General features: G+C 51.1%; 1 protein-coding gene across 1 annotated transcript in view; it reads right to left on the bottom strand.

The window, feature by feature from the left end:
• Positions 1-368: 368 nt before the first annotated feature.
• FRAS1 (Fraser extracellular matrix complex subunit 1) overlaps positions 369-16,011 on the bottom strand; it is a 120,467-nt gene continuing 104,824 nt past the window's right edge. The window contains exons 58-73 of the mRNA XM_009319876.1: positions 15,370-15,575; positions 14,734-14,890; positions 13,848-14,048; positions 12,303-12,490; positions 11,841-12,116; positions 10,549-10,781; positions 10,003-10,163; positions 8,979-9,193; positions 7,108-7,258; positions 5,963-6,070; positions 5,627-5,786; positions 4,751-4,867; positions 3,864-4,030; positions 3,321-3,526; positions 1,991-2,137; positions 369-990 (exon numbers count right to left, since the gene is read on the bottom strand). Of these exons, the coding sequence (XP_009318151.1) occupies positions 406-990; positions 1,991-2,137; positions 3,321-3,526; positions 3,864-4,030; positions 4,751-4,867; positions 5,627-5,786; positions 5,963-6,070; positions 7,108-7,258; positions 8,979-9,193; positions 10,003-10,163; positions 10,549-10,781; positions 11,841-12,116; positions 12,303-12,490; positions 13,848-14,048; positions 14,734-14,890; positions 15,370-15,575 (3,278 nt within the window). The 3' untranslated portion in view covers positions 369-405. The remainder of the gene's footprint in view (positions 991-1,990; positions 2,138-3,320; positions 3,527-3,863; positions 4,031-4,750; positions 4,868-5,626; positions 5,787-5,962; positions 6,071-7,107; positions 7,259-8,978; positions 9,194-10,002; positions 10,164-10,548; positions 10,782-11,840; positions 12,117-12,302; positions 12,491-13,847; positions 14,049-14,733; positions 14,891-15,369; positions 15,576-16,011) is intronic.

Genomic DNA, 16,011 nt, shown 5'->3' with positions numbered 1-16,011 from the left:
GGGGGCCCTGCCGCGCCCCCCCGGGCTGAGCCAGAGCCCCCCCTCCGTGCCGGGGTGAGGGGGGGGGGACAGCATCCCCACGATGCCCCGCCGCAGGCCTGGGCCACCTCCCTGCGCTGGGCTCCCCGGGCCGCCCTCAGGGAAGCGGCAGAGCTGGAGGAGCGACGGTGCAGGCAGGGATGGAGAACTCCGCACCGCCGGCCCGGCCTGGCTCCAGCGGTGCTGTGCAAGGAGGCAGCTCAGCCGGGAGCAGAGGTGAGCTAGAGCCACTCTCCTCCTTCTCACAAGAGTATAAAAATACCAGCATAACTTTTCTTAGCTTTCCTTTTTTTTGGAGATTTTTTTTTTTCCTTTTTTTTTTTACCATTTATAAAAGGCTTTTACCAAACCAAAGTGTGCGCTCCACTAGACTTCTGTTCCGTCGTGCAAATTGCTGTGGACTTTGACTTCCAAGTTCACCTGCTTCACCTTCCTGCCTTTCCCCTCGCAGGCGCCCCCGGTTTCCCTCAATATATTAATGTTCCTCACGGTGCAGTACCGGCTGTCCAGAGCCTTCTCCGCGCCCCTGGGCAGCTCCACCTTGGTGTTCAGGGGATGCTCCTCCGGGGCGGCTCTGGCAGCCCCCCGCTTCCTCCGCAGCTTTCCACACTTCCTGGCGAGGAGGCAAACTCCCGAAAGCACCAGCAGCAGCAGGGCGACGGCAGCGAAGGCGCTCCCCAGGGAAGCGCCCGTTCGAGATACGGAGGCTGCGACGGCGGCTTCCTCCCTCTCCAAGATCAGCGACTTCATGTTGGTGCCGTTCTTGACCTGGTCGCCCTCGTTGTCGTAGATTAAGGAGTCATCCAGCATCAGCCTCCCGTCGCTGTCGACCAAGTCCCTGCGGCCGCGCTTCCAGCGGCGAGCGAGGGATCGCTGAACGCGAGGCCCCGCCATGCCCTCCGGGCCAATTACGTAGATGACTTGGAGGTACCACTGGTGTCCAGCTTCCACCTGTAAGAAAGGGAAGACACGCACACAGGAAATTTTAATTGCGGCCCTTAGATCAAGCGATTTCGTTAAGTGAAGGTAGAGCTGGTTGCATTTTTCGTCCCGTTTCTTGACTCAGGCAAACACCAACAGAAAAGCTCGGTGTGTTTTTGTGAGCGCCTGCAGTAGTATTTATCACCACGTGAGGTGTTCGGTCTTGTTGGCAACTGCAGTAAGTAATTCGGGAACATTATTAATAGGTTTTTAAAGAGCTTCTTTCCTGAGTGCTTTGGGAAAAAAAGGAAAATCTTAGTCACCAGAATAAACTCCTCATCTCCATTTTCTGTGCTGGAGTTTGCTTCTTAAATGGCTCCACTGTTAACTTACGGCACGATCCTAGCAACGCCAAGAAGCCCCTTACGCAACCAGAGGTCACCCAGTTACAAAGAGGGGGCCTCTCTGGGGAGGGACAAAAAAGCCCAGAAATCAGGATATAAAATTCTGCCCTCGATCGAGAGCTTCCTCCGTGTCCCTCCTGTTCCTGCCGCGATCTGCTCGGCTCCTCCGAGTCGCACACTCGCCAGCCCCCAGCGCACAGAGAGGAACCGCAACCCTGTAAATTGGGAAGGGGTGCGGAGAGCTCCGAGCTACCTGCACGGTTTACGTGCTCCCCTGCTGAGCCCAGAGAACCCAGAGACTCTGATTTCTCACCTCGCGTTGATACCCAGGCAAACCAAGGAGAGGCCTGCTACGGGACGGTCTGCAAATTGATCCCGTGTACGTGAGGCCGCCTCGCTTCACGGAGGCCATCTTGGGGGTGGGTCCGGAGGCAGCGCGTCCCACCACGCCATCGGAAAAGTCGGCTGGGGGTTGCCGTTGAACTGCAGAAGGCTGCAAGGCCTACCCTAGCATGAGTTTGGTTTCTCCAGGCAGCGTCAGGCCCAGAGCCTACAATTCACAAAGTATTTGGGACGCCCTGGACAGAGAGGTTAGTTTTGGGCTACCGATATCGCTTGGTACGTACCTTGTAGAGAGCATCCACCTTGAGAGTAAATCCATCGACTCCGGGCATGCTGCTTACCGAATGAAACTCGGACAGTTCGGAAGCGAAGTGGGCATCGAAAGGCACATCGTGGAAATACTTATCCGTCACTTCTGGTTGGTTTCGGTCCTGGAAATCGGAGAGGCGTTATGAAGAGGAGCGCAGGCTGTCACCTTTCCAAAGGGAAGCCAGAAGCCGGGTCACTAAATAACACCTGCGTGCCGCTGCAGAAATGGGATCCAAATGCCCAGGCTCCACACCCACACGTGGGCACGGACATTTCTTTGAAACGCATAGCTTACTGCACAGAAAATGTTTATGACCTGTATGATTTGTAGACACTTCGTACTGTTTTAGCACTGATTGTGTCAATATTGGGTTTGTGGAGCTGAAGATCAGGAGAAGAGTTTAACCAGCCTGCTCAAATACGCATGCCAAACTAACTAACACCGCTCACATTACCCTCGTCTCCTGTGAGTGGTAACGGGGCTGCCGGCGAGGACGCTGGCAAATGTTAACTACGAAGCATGTGGTAAGAGCTGAACGCGTCTTGGCAGCTCATCGTAGATTTATACGAGAAGAATTTCTGTGCAACCGGTAAATAAATCTCCCCTTATACGACGCCAGTCCTGTCAACTCTGAGCCATAGTATAAGCAGAGATCAAGGGAAATTGTAAGAGTTTGGTACATCACTTCTTTTTCTTCCTAATTTGTGGTTTGGTTTTTTCTAGACTAAGAAACACTGACGGATAAAGACCGAGGAAAAACTTGTCTTCATGGTTTGCACCTGTCTGCCCAGTACTGCAAAAAATCCGCCACATGTCACTTCTCATCCCTTTGTAGTCAGAATCTGTTCGTAGTTGGGAAAAAACCCGAACAGAAAGCAGAAGCAGAGGACAGTTTTGCAAGCGTTTCAGACCCCTCACAGACGAGGGAAGCGTTTAGCACAGGCACCACGCTTTATTCTGGCTCTGGTTTTCCGTGGCTGCACAAAGGTGCAGGTGGCTTGGGAGGGTGGCAGGGTCTGCCTGGAGACCCTGCAGGATCTGGCGGGGTTTGGGGGCGCCCGGGGGAAGTCAAACAGAAAAACAACAGTGCTACGTCATCGGGGACAGTCAGGCTACGGAGAACAGGCAGACCGAAACAGCTAATACGAGCTAAACATCAAGATGTGCAGCCCCTCCCGACAAGTAGGAAGGCCATTTAGTTCCCAGGTCTGTTAGGTCAGCAGGAGGCTGAGAGACCAGACTTCTCTGGACATGATCACACACAACACTCAACATCGCCGTTCTGTCCACAGCAGATAACTTACCAAAAGGAGAAATCGGTGTTTCAGGTGCTTGTTGGGTTGAATACAGCCATACTGGGGCCCCTCGTTATAGACGGTGCCCGTTGGGTCAAAGAAAGGCACGTAGCCATCCTTGCCCGTACACAGATAGACTTTTTCCAGCTGCAGTTTGTAAGCGGCGTTTAGGTTTTGTTCGGGGTTCCAGAGCACGCGGCCGTACAGGATTTGCCCTGAGGAGGTCGGGAGAAAAACGGTCAGGTTACGTTCGCCAACTCAACACGAGAACCGCCTGTTAGAGCCAAATGCACCACGCTACACATGGCTCTGGGTTTTGCAGGGTTTTGATCTGCGTGTGCAGGCGACAGAATACCGTGCCAGAGCACGTTCTCGTCTTGTCTTCTGGTCATGCCATTACAGGGCTGTAGCGTCCTCAAAATGCCACTTGTTGCTGGGAAAGAGGCAAAGCCAAATCTGGGCTCCACCCTTCTCTTTCAGAGGAATGGAAGTTGTGAAGGCCGAAACATCAGGTACGAGCAGAACAGTAAAGAAAAAGAACGTAAATCCTACCCTTTGAAAAAGCCCCCTTGTAATCCATTTCTGCCAGAGACATTTCGGATTTGGTGGGGTCCATCAGAAACACCTTCTCGTTGTTACAGAGCTGAAACTCCGTGTTTAGGGAGTAGACGACAGGAACTGGGCGGTTTGTCTGCTGGAAGGCAATCGGGATCAAAAATCTAAAATTGGGACAGGAAAGGAAAAAGGAGAGGTTCAGTTTGGCCGCATCTGAAGTTACACGCTGGTGACCTACACAGCCTGCTTCACCCTTCTTCCCTCCTGCTTTACTACCTGTAGTCCAGCAGCCCGTACTACGCTGGTGTTCAACCCAAGGTGACTTGTGGCCCCTCACCCAACCCCAGTTTTCCAGTAACGGTGCAGGGGGCTCTGCACGACCGGCGGAAGCCTCCTCCCAGCAGGTTTGATTTTCTTTCTGTCCGGGGAAAACCGAAGGCTACGCGGGCTTCTGCAGCCCCCAGGCTGAAAACGGCTGGGCGAGACGTAGGACAGCCCGGGACAGCCCCTGTTCTGGGAGTCCGCAGTCTCGCTCGGCGTGACAGAGGAAAGGCAGGCACGCGGATGAAGGCAACTTTTTTTTAAGAAAGTTCTTTTTTTAAAGAAAGCAAAGACGCCTGCCTTGTGCTCAGGAGTAACAGACCCTGCCATGCTACAGACCGTCCGGAGGACCCCGACCCACCAGCCCAGCCCAGCAGTCTTTCACCGCCCTGAGTGGGAACGGTCTCGGGCGCTGGGGGACTCCTGAGCCAAAGGAGAGGTTCCTCCCCTCCCCTTTTTCCTTCCCGCTGCTGTCGTAGCATGTCCCACGCCTGCTGGGACCACGCAAACAACCCAAACGGGCTGAAACTGTCCTGCTGCCGTGACGGTGGGGGACTCCTTACCGCTCAGGAGCGTGAGCCGTGCAGGGCAGGGGCTTGTCTCCAGGCTCCACCCACGGCTGCGTGGGCTGCACAGTACAGGGGACTAAGAAGATCGTGTACTCTCCAGAGTAGTCCTTCCTGGGAACAGACAGGAGACACTGCGGTCACCGAACGAGACTCCAAGCTGTTCACCCAGCTGATGTGTTTGACTAACATCCACCATTTTCTAATTAGTGTAAGCAGGCAAGACAGAGAGTTCATAGCAGGACCTCTCCCTCGCCCCAGAAATGTCCATCTTCTACTCCAGCAGTCGCAGGAGGGACAAATTTCACCTGCGGTGTTTTAATCTGACCCTCTGTGCAAGGAGCACAGACTGTAAGAATAAACAGTCACAGACAGAACTAATAATGAAAAGGAATTTTTAAAAAAGGTGAACCAAGTATTTCTAGATCTTAATATACCTGCCTCCACCAAGCATAGCGCTACTGATTAAGTCAGTCGTGGACGCGACATCCTGCTTTTAACTTGCAGACTGCAAAACAACCCTGAACACATTGTCATCTCTGGTATTTACCTACCCACTGGCTTAATTGCTAGAAAAACGCATTTACAAGGAGATGAACTGATTTTTCCCTCTACTTACACAACCAGTAGAGGAGCATTTTCAGCCTTGACAGCGGCTCCCTGCGTGCTCTAGCTCTGAGCCCTTGAACAAGGCTGGCTCCTGACCACTCCACACTTATCGCTGTGGCTGCTGAAAGGGCAACAGGGATTGCTCTCTCAGGCCTGGATTTGAAACTGCCCCGCCGCTGCCGTTAACTACATGCACGTTCGTTGCTTAAGAAGAACACTGTGCTGTGGGAAGCTGCTGAAGGTGGCCGAACCCGCAGTCCTCACCTGTTATAGGAGCTGGTTGCTCTCCAGAGCTGGTAGGGAGAGTCGAAGGTCTGCGCGCTCCACAGCAGCTGCAGGTCAAATTCGATCCCTCCCAGGTGGTCTGGAGTCATTAAAAAAGACTTGACATCTGGCAGGCTGTGGTGCTCCATTACAAAAAGCCCTGGGGTGAGGACAAGGAGGTGACAGATAAGGAAGAGTACGGGGAGACCCCACGCTGCACACCTCAGCGCAGAGGGACGCCTCGTGGGAAGAGGGACTTGTCCTGCTACCTGTGTTTTCAGAACAGATCCGTATTTGTACATTGGTTTCTCCCTCTATCACGACTAATGCTCTCACCTCGGAACTTGGCCTGTGTCTTGAACTCGATAACCAGCCGGCCATCCTCGCGGATGTAGATCCTGATTATCTGCAGCCGGGCTGAGAGAACGCTGTCCGTCTGAATCCCTGCACAGAGCAGCAAGAACAAAGTCACTGGGGAGGCCACACAGCACAGTCGGTCCTCAGGTGGGCTCTGTCAGCCCCTCGTAGCTCCAGAAGCATTTGAGAGACCTCCAAAAAGGCACGGTTTAACTGGGATCATCCTCCAGTGAGTCGGCTATACACTTCCTCCGTTATTCACATGTGCCGCCTACGTCTCACTCAAGCATAAAGGAAGTAAATATACTGAGTTCCCCCCTATGGTTAGCCTGTGAATGTAACTTATTTTACATAGTAAGTTGTAGATGATTGTTTCTGGGTACTCCTGGCCTCAATTCTGAGTGGCCCTCCATGAACAAAGCTCTGCGAGTCCCTCCTCTACAATACTTCGTGTCACCGCTGGCAGAATAAAATCCAAGGTGAAGGCACTGTCTGCTCCTCGTAGCCCTTCGAGCAGCAACACTGCTCAAGGCTGCAGGCAGGGGTTCACAGCACACACAGGCTCCAAATAGCGTGGGAAAGGAAAATTAACAAGCTGGAAATAGAAGACTCGCCCGCACAAGATAAACCACACATACATGCACGGATGCTAGGTCTTGGATGTAACCGCCAGCAGAGGATAGGAAGGACGCAGGGCTCGCCGCCGGGAGCACTGCTGTTCTAACAAACAAGGGGATACTACGGGAAAAAATCCATCCGTGAGAGCCAGGAGGCTGAGGAACACGACTGCAGCTCCCACACGAGAAATGACTCCAAATATCCCACAGGGAGCAACCTCTGCCTGGCTGTGGAGGCTCTGATGAAGAGCCAGCTCTTTTCCTGCAGCACTTTCTAGGGCTCAGTGACAACTGTTCCCATGAGCAGAGAGAGGCTGGGGGGGAAATGGCAGGCCCCTCGCTAAGCTTACACAAATGCAGGCATACTGGACTCAGCCTGCATGCCTTTTACTTCGGTGAGTGCTACCCGCGCTCAGGACTGCGGTGGCAGTGCAGAAACTAAGAAAAAGGAAAAAAAACCAAGAACAAACCCATTTTCCCGTACCCCTTCAAATGCCTCGGACCTACCCGTCCTCCAGAGAACAGTGTCGTAGAAAAAGGAGAACTCCATCTCCGTGTGATGCTCAAGAGAAGCCCAACCTCTCGGCGCCGTCACGTAAATATAGGACACATAGAGTGGGACGTGGACTGTTAAGAAGGACTGAGCAGAGTCCCGCACCTGTCAATGAAACCCCAAAAAGGTGGTTATGCGCCTTCCGAAGGAGAGACGCTGGCCCAGAGTCACAGCACCCACTGCATTCGCGTTCTGCTCTGCAAACGGGGAAAAAAAGCCGGAGTACCTGCAAAGCAAGACTCCTTTTTAGTTCTGGACTATGGATGTCCTAAACGCAGGGAGGATAATGTGGGGACGAAGCATTTCTAAAGCAATGTAACGTCATTGCTCCATAAAGACTGAGCGTTATTGGCAAACGGTTAGCTGATTTGCAAAAAAGTTATTGCTGGACCGCCGTTTGAAAAATAATAATGAACTGCTGGGAAAAAGTATGCAAGCACAGACCGCTCCTCACGTACCACAAAACTCCTACAATTAAGTCAGAGATGACTGTCTGAACTTTCTTTACGTTTACGTGTAGGTACTTTAGACAAACCTGCATTTTAAATACGGGTAAGTGCCAAAGCACACTGGTGTCGTGGTACAAAAGGAGCCGTGGTCACAACTTCACCTCAAAAGCCCCTCAGTTTCCAATTCCGTGAATTAAAAATACGCCATTCTGCTTGCTCAGGACTGGCCCTAAGAGTATCTGAAATACCACAGGTCTCCGGCTAGATATACACCATTTATTATCTGCGGAGCGCAGCTGTACTCTGCAAGCCCCTGAGAGAGCTCAGAGAGACATTCCAGACTGGTTGGTGCCAGTCTCCACGTACTAAATTATGCAGTTGTTCAGTTCAAGTAGCTTCTCTGGATTTGTGCAAATAATTGGAGCTAGAGAAGGAAAGTTAACAAAGTATTCCAGGCTGGCAGGAATTAAAAGAGATTACGTTGGCTGTAACATTCTGACTGGAATTTAATACAAGAATCTAACGTAGATGAGATATTCACTTGGGTGAGCTGTACATCCATAATCCATCCATGAGAGGGCAGCGAGACACGTCTAGTAGAGAAAGCTGCTATCTTATAGAAGAAGGTTTCTGGCTTTTGGTCTGCCAGTCGGTTAATTAAGAAATTACTTAAACGTTCCCGTGACCTCGCTCCACTGAGGAGTACGAACTGATGTGCCTCTGCTCTGTTCTTTGCTCATTGGCTAAGAATATAGTCAAAATTGTAAAAGAATACAGCACAGGTGGGAATGTTTTGTATTTCCAGTACATCCTAATAGTTAAAAAAAATATTTTACTGGCGCTCTGAAGATTAAGAGAATAAAACCTATGCTACCCCAACCAAAATCACAGAATCATAGAATCCTAGAACGGTTTGGGTTGGAAGGGACCTCTCAAGGTCATCTAGTCCAACCCCCCTGCCGTGGGCAGGGACATCTTCACCTAGATCAGGTCGCTCAGAGCCCCGTCCAACCTGACCTGGAATGTTTCCAGGGATGGGGCACCCACCGCCTCTCCGGGCAACCTGGGCCAGCGCTTCACCACCCTCAGCGTAAAACATTTCTTCCTTACATCTAGTCTGAATCTACCCCCCTTTAGTTTAAAGCCATCCCCCCTTGGCCTGTCGCAACAGGCCCTGCCAAAATAAACTAATTAAATGCATTTCACAAAGCACCATTCTTTTCTAGGTAAAAGGGGGGAAAAAACCCCATGCTCCAGTTGTACAGAGCAGAGCAGCAAACATACGTAGCAAATATTCATGAGCACAAAGTGGAGCTTTGACTAAGAATTGAGAAAGATCTGGATTACGTGGAAGAGTTTTGGGTATGGCAACTCACCTGGAAGTCAGCGGTGACAGAGCCTCCGCAGACATCAATTAATTCAGTCATGTCGTAATAAGCATCAAAAGTCCAAATGCAGCTCTTCAGGTTGAGGTGCTTATAGAGCTGGATCGTCTTCGGCTCTCTCACTGTGGGGTCAAACTGGTAAGGGCGGTCATAGCCAGGACCGAGAATGATGCTGTCGTAGGTGACTTCATCCAGAAACCCTGCCTCTGGGATTAAGAGACATCAGGACGCGATGACTCCAGATTTTCAAGGGCTTGAAGACAAGTACTGAGGTCCCATTTTCACTCTCAAATCGTGTCAGTGACTTCTATTATATTAGGGACTTAAGGGGCTCCTCTCCCTTCATTATCCTAGAGGTCAAACTGAATGTACACAGGTCTTCACAGGGGAAAATGTTACAGGAATGGGGTAAGAATCCTAAAAACCAAACTTATGAACCTACTAATGAAAGGCGGAAGTTAAACTTTACAAAGTTAAAACTTTAAGAAATGCAGGACAGCTTGAGTATGAAATGAACAGGATGAAGTACAACAACCCCCTGCCCACTACGGAACAGGCGTGGACCCCATCACCCTCAGTGTCAGAGACACAAACTGCCTTTTTTCTTCGGCTCTGGCGTTTACTTCAGCAGTGAATTTGCTTTTACTGCTTCTTGTTGCCACGCTAGAGACCTCAGTGACACAGACGCAGTGATCCACTTCCTGTGGATCCCCCTCTAACCGCATGGGTATCACAAGACAGATTTGAAAGGCAGAAAATCACCAGCAGAAGATCACTACAACCTCCTCAAAGAGAGCAATGCTGCGTAACCCCATTATCTTTTAAACATTCCCATACACCGCATCTCATCTTCAAGGGGGCAACTCAGTCCGCTGCTGTTAGTGCAGGAAGATTCCTTATTACTTACATAACGTCAAGAGAGTCCAGAGGAAGACAAAGCCTTCTTCTCTGCATTTCTTTACTGGCTTCTCCCTACCCCCAAGTTCAGAAAGCAAAAGTTGGCTTTAAAAGTTACCTGAGATGCCTCTGAGGTCTCTGACGGTGACCAGGTTTGAGCAGACATGCTGGTGCCTGTAGATAGACTCGGAGAGAAGGAAATGCAGGTTGTGCAGCGGCAGGGTGGAGATGAGGGGCAGCATACCATCCTGATGCGGGATCTGCACCGAGATGTGGATTCTGGAACAAAGAGTGGATGAGACAGCAGAAAAAAGCAGCCCTGGCAGGCACAGGAGCCTCACGCATTACCCCACGCCCCACAGCAGCACAGCACAGACAAGGTGAGCCCGCTAGCGGCAGCCTGATGTTTAGTTTCAGCTAGATTTCCCTGTCTACACATCTGCTCCTTAAGCTGTCCCACCAACTCCAATTCCCTGAGGGGAAGGGCACCCCCTCAGCAGGGTGCGAGGAAGAGAGTGGGAGCTTCTACCCTGAGCACCCTACGCTGTTCAAGAGGGCACACCGCATGGAGGGATGTGGTTTCAGACACACGTTCCCAAGCCAGCTCTGTAACTCTGGGGGGGCCCGGTGAAGGACTGCGCTCTCCCCTTCTCCAGGCTCATACCTGTTGGGATGCTCCTTGTGCTTGACATCCAAGTACTTCAGAGTGGCAATGAATGACTGTGCCTGGAAACCTCGGGCCGTCCCTGCGACCACAGGAGTGTGACAAATGGCACTGTCTGTGCCTATGGTAACCATGTTGCTCCTCAGGGGGGTCCCCACATGGCCAGCCTTGTCCACAGCCTTGGCCACACAGCGCACGTGGAACCGTCGGCTGAAGTAAATGCTGTCCAGCACCTGCAGGGAACGAGGAGGGAGAAACATGCATGTGGGTCAAACACGCCAGCGTTGCAACATCTGACCCTGTAGCAAAATCACTCTCCCCTGGTGTTTTGAGGCAGCGTGGAGGTGAGGCACACGAAACGCAAACTAGGAACATGGGCGTGCCAATGTCTGCTTGGCCGCTTGGGCATGCAGGTGTGACTGGCCTCTCGTTACCCACGCTGCGGCAGATGCTCGAGTATGTCGGGTGCTTTACGGTTTCCTAACTCTGCCCACATACTGAAGGGAGGGGAAGAGGGAGCCTGAGCTGTTATGATCTGCCAGGCTCCATCTGCCTCCTGCCATCAGGGATTTAGCGAAGAGTCTGAGTGCTCACAGCTACTTCCCACATCAACAGAAGTGGTGCTTTTAGCAGGCTCAGCGAAGAGCAGCGCTAAATTTTCTGAAGCCAAAAGGAAAAAAATAATCCCCAAAGAAGCACCCATATGTCTCATGCCAGTTCCCAAATCCAAGGAGGTTTTAGGTTTTAATCTCTGTGTAACTGAAGCGTGTGCTACCCACTAAAAATGGCTCAGACTCATGCACGAGTAGGCATGGTCTAGAAGCACACCTGGATGCCTGAGAGGAGCCGAGACATCACAGTTGGGAGCGCCTGGGAAAAACCCTCAGAGGAAAACAGTAATTCTGTTTGTGGGGCAGGACGTGAACAGTCCAGGGACAGAGAGATCTCAGGCCGCACACGGAGCAATGTAGCAAAACGAGCCCCTGGAGGAACAGCGGTTCTTAACTTGGGCTATGCTCTTCCTGCAACTTGAGCAGGACGGAAGGAAAGCAGACAATCCCACAGCCAAACCCTGGTAGCGCAGGTCACGTCAGCGTGCTGAGCTCTTATCCAGGCACAGCCGCTTTTTCGAGTGCGTGACTTTCCAGCTGCAGGAACGCGACCAAATTTCACACGTGAGTGATCACACAGTACACAGACTGACGGAGCTGCCCCAAGCCCTCGCTGACTTACGCCATGCAGCTTACTCTTGCTGTCTTACAACTTCGCCATGCCGGTACCTAGCCACCCACCTTATGGTTGACGCTAGTGAACGGTGTGTTGTCAGTGATGGTTTCAAAAGGCGACCTGGCTCCATTCCCATCCGTGGGGGTTGCTACTTCCCAGCTGAACTGTATCGAAGACTGGTTGATCCCAGCCTCGCTGCAGCGTTCCTTCATGACCGCGTACTTGGGGAAGTGAGGGTCACAAGGAGTGACACAGATGAGCGGATAGCCTGGGGAAGGGGATTTCTTAGCACCGTCCTTGGTCACTTCTTCCACACGGTCGTAATCAGCCAGGGTGACGACCTGTATGGATGCAAGACGGCAGCATTCGCCTGGGGCTGAGGGGAGGGGCAAAAAAGGCAATCCTTCCCACACACTCCAAGCCTGCTACATCATTGCAGCTCTTCATTTTATTCCAGAAACCCCACTGGGGTTTTCAGTCTGTACTTGAAGGGTACTAAATCATATCCATTGCAATGGGCAACTTACCACGGGAGGTGCTGGTAGAATCAGGCTCCCTGCTGCCTCCTGATCCAAAATAGTCACTACTGCAGTGCTGATATCTCCAAGAACAGATTCCACCGGATCATCTGGACCCAGCACCAGAGAAAAGGACTCGTGCCACTCCCGGTCTTCATTGGACATGATCTCCACCTTAAATATGATGTGGTTCACACCTGTGAGAGGAAATGCAAGAGGAACAGAGAGAACTAGATTCATCATCAGGTATTGCTCTGAAGTTCTCATAAAAAACTGCACAGCTGGTCCAGGCTATGACCACTCAAACATTATGATAAAATACGCATTATAAACTTTATTTCCACTCATTGCTACTAATAATTCAGCCCTGTCCACACAGGAGTCTACTCTATACATAAAATTCCAGCTATGACAACTGATCCAATTGATCAGGTGTTAGATTTACTAGCAGATGCCATCTGAGGATTAATGAGGCCTGTCTTGTATTAGCTGTCTGTAGTAAAAATCTATGATCCAAAGTACATCCCCACCCCTGCTGTGAACACCTCTGCTCTCTCACACCAGTATGCAGAACTGTTTGGCGAGGGCTTCTTGGTCCAGCAACATGGTCTGAGCTGTTGCACTGGATCCTGGACTATCTCTGCTGAGCCTTACATCCTCTGAAGACCACTTTACTCTGGCCTGCCAGATGCTAGTGCTTCTTCCTCTGTTCTGATCACCCGTCGTTCAACAGTTCAGCCTTTTTGCGTAACAAATACAGCCATAGCAGAGCGCAAGGCTGCAGCCCAGACGAGTCACACTTTAGAAAAGACCACATAGTAAGTGGTCTATGTAGTTTATTTAAAATACATTACCAAAAACCCAAACCAAAACAAAAAAAAAACCCAAACAAACCAAACCCCAGATCCTTCTCATCCAGCGGGGCACTGTGAAGGGATGAAATGTTGTACACAAGAGAAAACATGGCAAGACTTGGGATGGCCTTCCCATTTCTTCAAGTGACATTAATTCCAGTCTCAACCATCTTTCTGTCTCCTTAGGCATTTACAGTTTGCTCAGTAAAGAGCTCACCACCTCCGGGCTTTCATTCCCTCCTCCTTTACATTGTCCCCCTGCTTGGGCAGCAGCTTGGCACTTTGCTTATCGAGCAGAGAGGGCTGGTGCTCACACCACCAGTGTGTTTGAACTGAGAATGATTAGGCAGCCAGAAGGGGAGAGGGGAAAGGATATGTCTAATGCAAGGGAAGGGGAAAAGTCTTGCACCCCACCCGTAACACACTGAAGCGCTGGTGTTTCTTCCCACAAAGACTGTGATGAGCCCAAGATCAAACCCCAAATCAAATCTAAACCCCAAAATCTAAGGGTGTATTATGCCTTCTTACAGCTTATGCAGTTCACTTCACCGGGAGCAGTTAGACCTGTGTTGTAAACCTCATGTAAAAAGTGGCTTTTTCCAAGTCTCCTGAATATTTCCCTTCAATGCTCCTTTCTGATACACACAAAATGTCACTGGTCATGCCACCACCTCTAACCTTCCCTCCAAGGACCCTTTACCTGGGCTGAATTTGAGCATTCGACTCTTGGGATAGTAATCCACTCCGGCCTGAGCTGAGCCATCGCGGGTGCTACAGCGGACTTTTGAGGTCCTGTTCTGATCCCCTCTCCGGACCACCTTGACATTTATAACAGCAACACCCTCCGGACCCGGCGGCTCCCTTACTTGGTACGCAGCTTCTTCAAACTCAATGGTGGGTGCTAAAGAAACAGCAGTGGAGAAAAAGCCCCAGGTTTGCACACCAGCTGACTGTTTACAGATGAAGGGCACTCAGCAACTGGGGTAAGCTAAGCTCAGCTCCTTTTAGACTCTATCTACACATCTTCAGAGCACGTGGTTCCTCAAAGCAGGGGCCAAAACTGCAGCTGTAAGGGTTGGATGTGAATTAGGGCAAGGGGTGGGGCAAAATCCAACACACCTATTGGGCTACAGAGGATGGCAAATGATTCTCCCATTCCCTGCCTCCCACTGAGCCACACGCCCTCAAATCCATGCCACGTGATGGTGCCACAGCCCCCACTGGCAGTCACACCAGAGGGACCTGGCATCCCCCTTCTTCCCCACGGATCTCTCCAGGCTGTGACACTGCGGAGGGACGGCAACATCTCCCAGGGGAAGCACAGCAACTCCCTGTGCAGCTGCAGGGGAATGGGGAACGGGACAAATGGTGGGTTCAAGCCACTGTTGTTCAGTCCCTCCCTTAGGACCATTCCAGTGCACAAAGCCACCGCCATCAGTGACCTGCACACAGAGCTGTGACCATGTGACTGAAGGCATTCACGTGCACTAAATTAAACCGCAAACTGTTGATGAGACTGTGCTGACTACCTTGGAACTGCATCCTACACTGCAACTCCTACATCCTTCTTGAGTCTCGTCGCTTACCGTCTTCGTCATTGGTGACAGTTATGGTCGCCATGTCCATCTTTCCAATCCTAGCTCCACTCCAGTGGTTTCCAAGCGGGCTACCAAGATAGACCTGGAACTGCTCTTCTGGTTCAAAGGCGGAGTCGTCACTGATATAAACACTGCAGTTCTTCACCTAAAGCCAAGTAAGCAGGAGAAAACAGCAAACATCCATAAATCCCCTGAAGCCACTTAAAGGCCACACTGTACTTCACTATCTAGGGTTTAACGTCCAAGTACTGTCAATCCTGGAAGAAACACTTCTATTTTTAAGGCTGCTACTTCAGTGTGGACAAACCACACAGTTACATGATGAGACACAGCGCTGAAGACATCTACTTCCACAAACCGACAGCTCTCTGCTACAACAATCCTGAGTCCTACTGACACGGAGGATTTGCGTTTCACGTTTTAAAGAGTTTTATCATGAAACAAACAACCCCTTCGGAGTCATGTCATATTTCCAGGACCAGAAGAATTTGTGACTTCAAGCGTCTATGAAACCAGTTTGGACAGCCTCTGTCAGCTGCCTCTGACAATGCAGAGTCGAGGAGGAGATCTGAACCTCTCCCATCAATGGTTCTTCATTCTCCCTATAAGCCAGGTTCAGCTCACCTTCTCCCCTTTCAAGAAAGTGATGCGAGACTCCTCTGCGTTTCTCCTCTCTGCAAAGTCCTCCGTGACCTCTGCTGTCTGGCTCTGTGTGTAGCACCTGACGGAGGACTCATAGCTCAGGTCCCCGGTGCGGAAGATGGGGATGTGCAGAGTACCCTCCTTCTCCTTCACTGTGTATGCATCCTTGGTGAACTGCATGCTTGGTACTGTAGGAGGCAATAAAAAGAGTCAAGTGTTCAAGCTCCGCAGAGAGACAGGAGCTAATCGAGGCACATACACCCTAGGAGAACTGCTGCATGGAGTCCTGACAGCCAGAGAATAAGATGGCAGCTTCACTGTGCCTCAATACAGGATTTGGTTTCAAACAAACAAGTGACCGTTACTGCCTCTGTAGAGCATGGGATCAGCAGACCCTGCAGTGCTTCGAAGAGAAGGTATCTCTCCTCATCACCTCTCAGTCACCTCCTCCAACAGTTGATGAAACTTGTTCCTTCCCTAACGTTTTGGCGCTGTTGCAATGCGCTGGAGAACAAGACAGGGCTGGCGGTAGAGGGGTGGTGTGTTTGCAAGGCATGTCAGGAAGGGGTTAGATGAGGACTCAGTACTGAAATGGATGCTATGTCTCAAAGCATTACCCTACTG

This window comes from Pygoscelis adeliae, unplaced genomic scaffold (assembly GCF_000699105.1).
Source record: "Pygoscelis adeliae isolate BGI_AS28 unplaced genomic scaffold, ASM69910v1 Scaffold293, whole genome shotgun sequence".
In the NCBI taxonomy this organism is placed as follows: Eukaryota; Metazoa; Chordata; class Aves; order Sphenisciformes; family Spheniscidae; genus Pygoscelis; species Pygoscelis adeliae.
The sequence above is the reverse complement of the archived record's forward strand: the minus strand, read 5'-3'. Positions and strand labels throughout refer to the sequence as shown.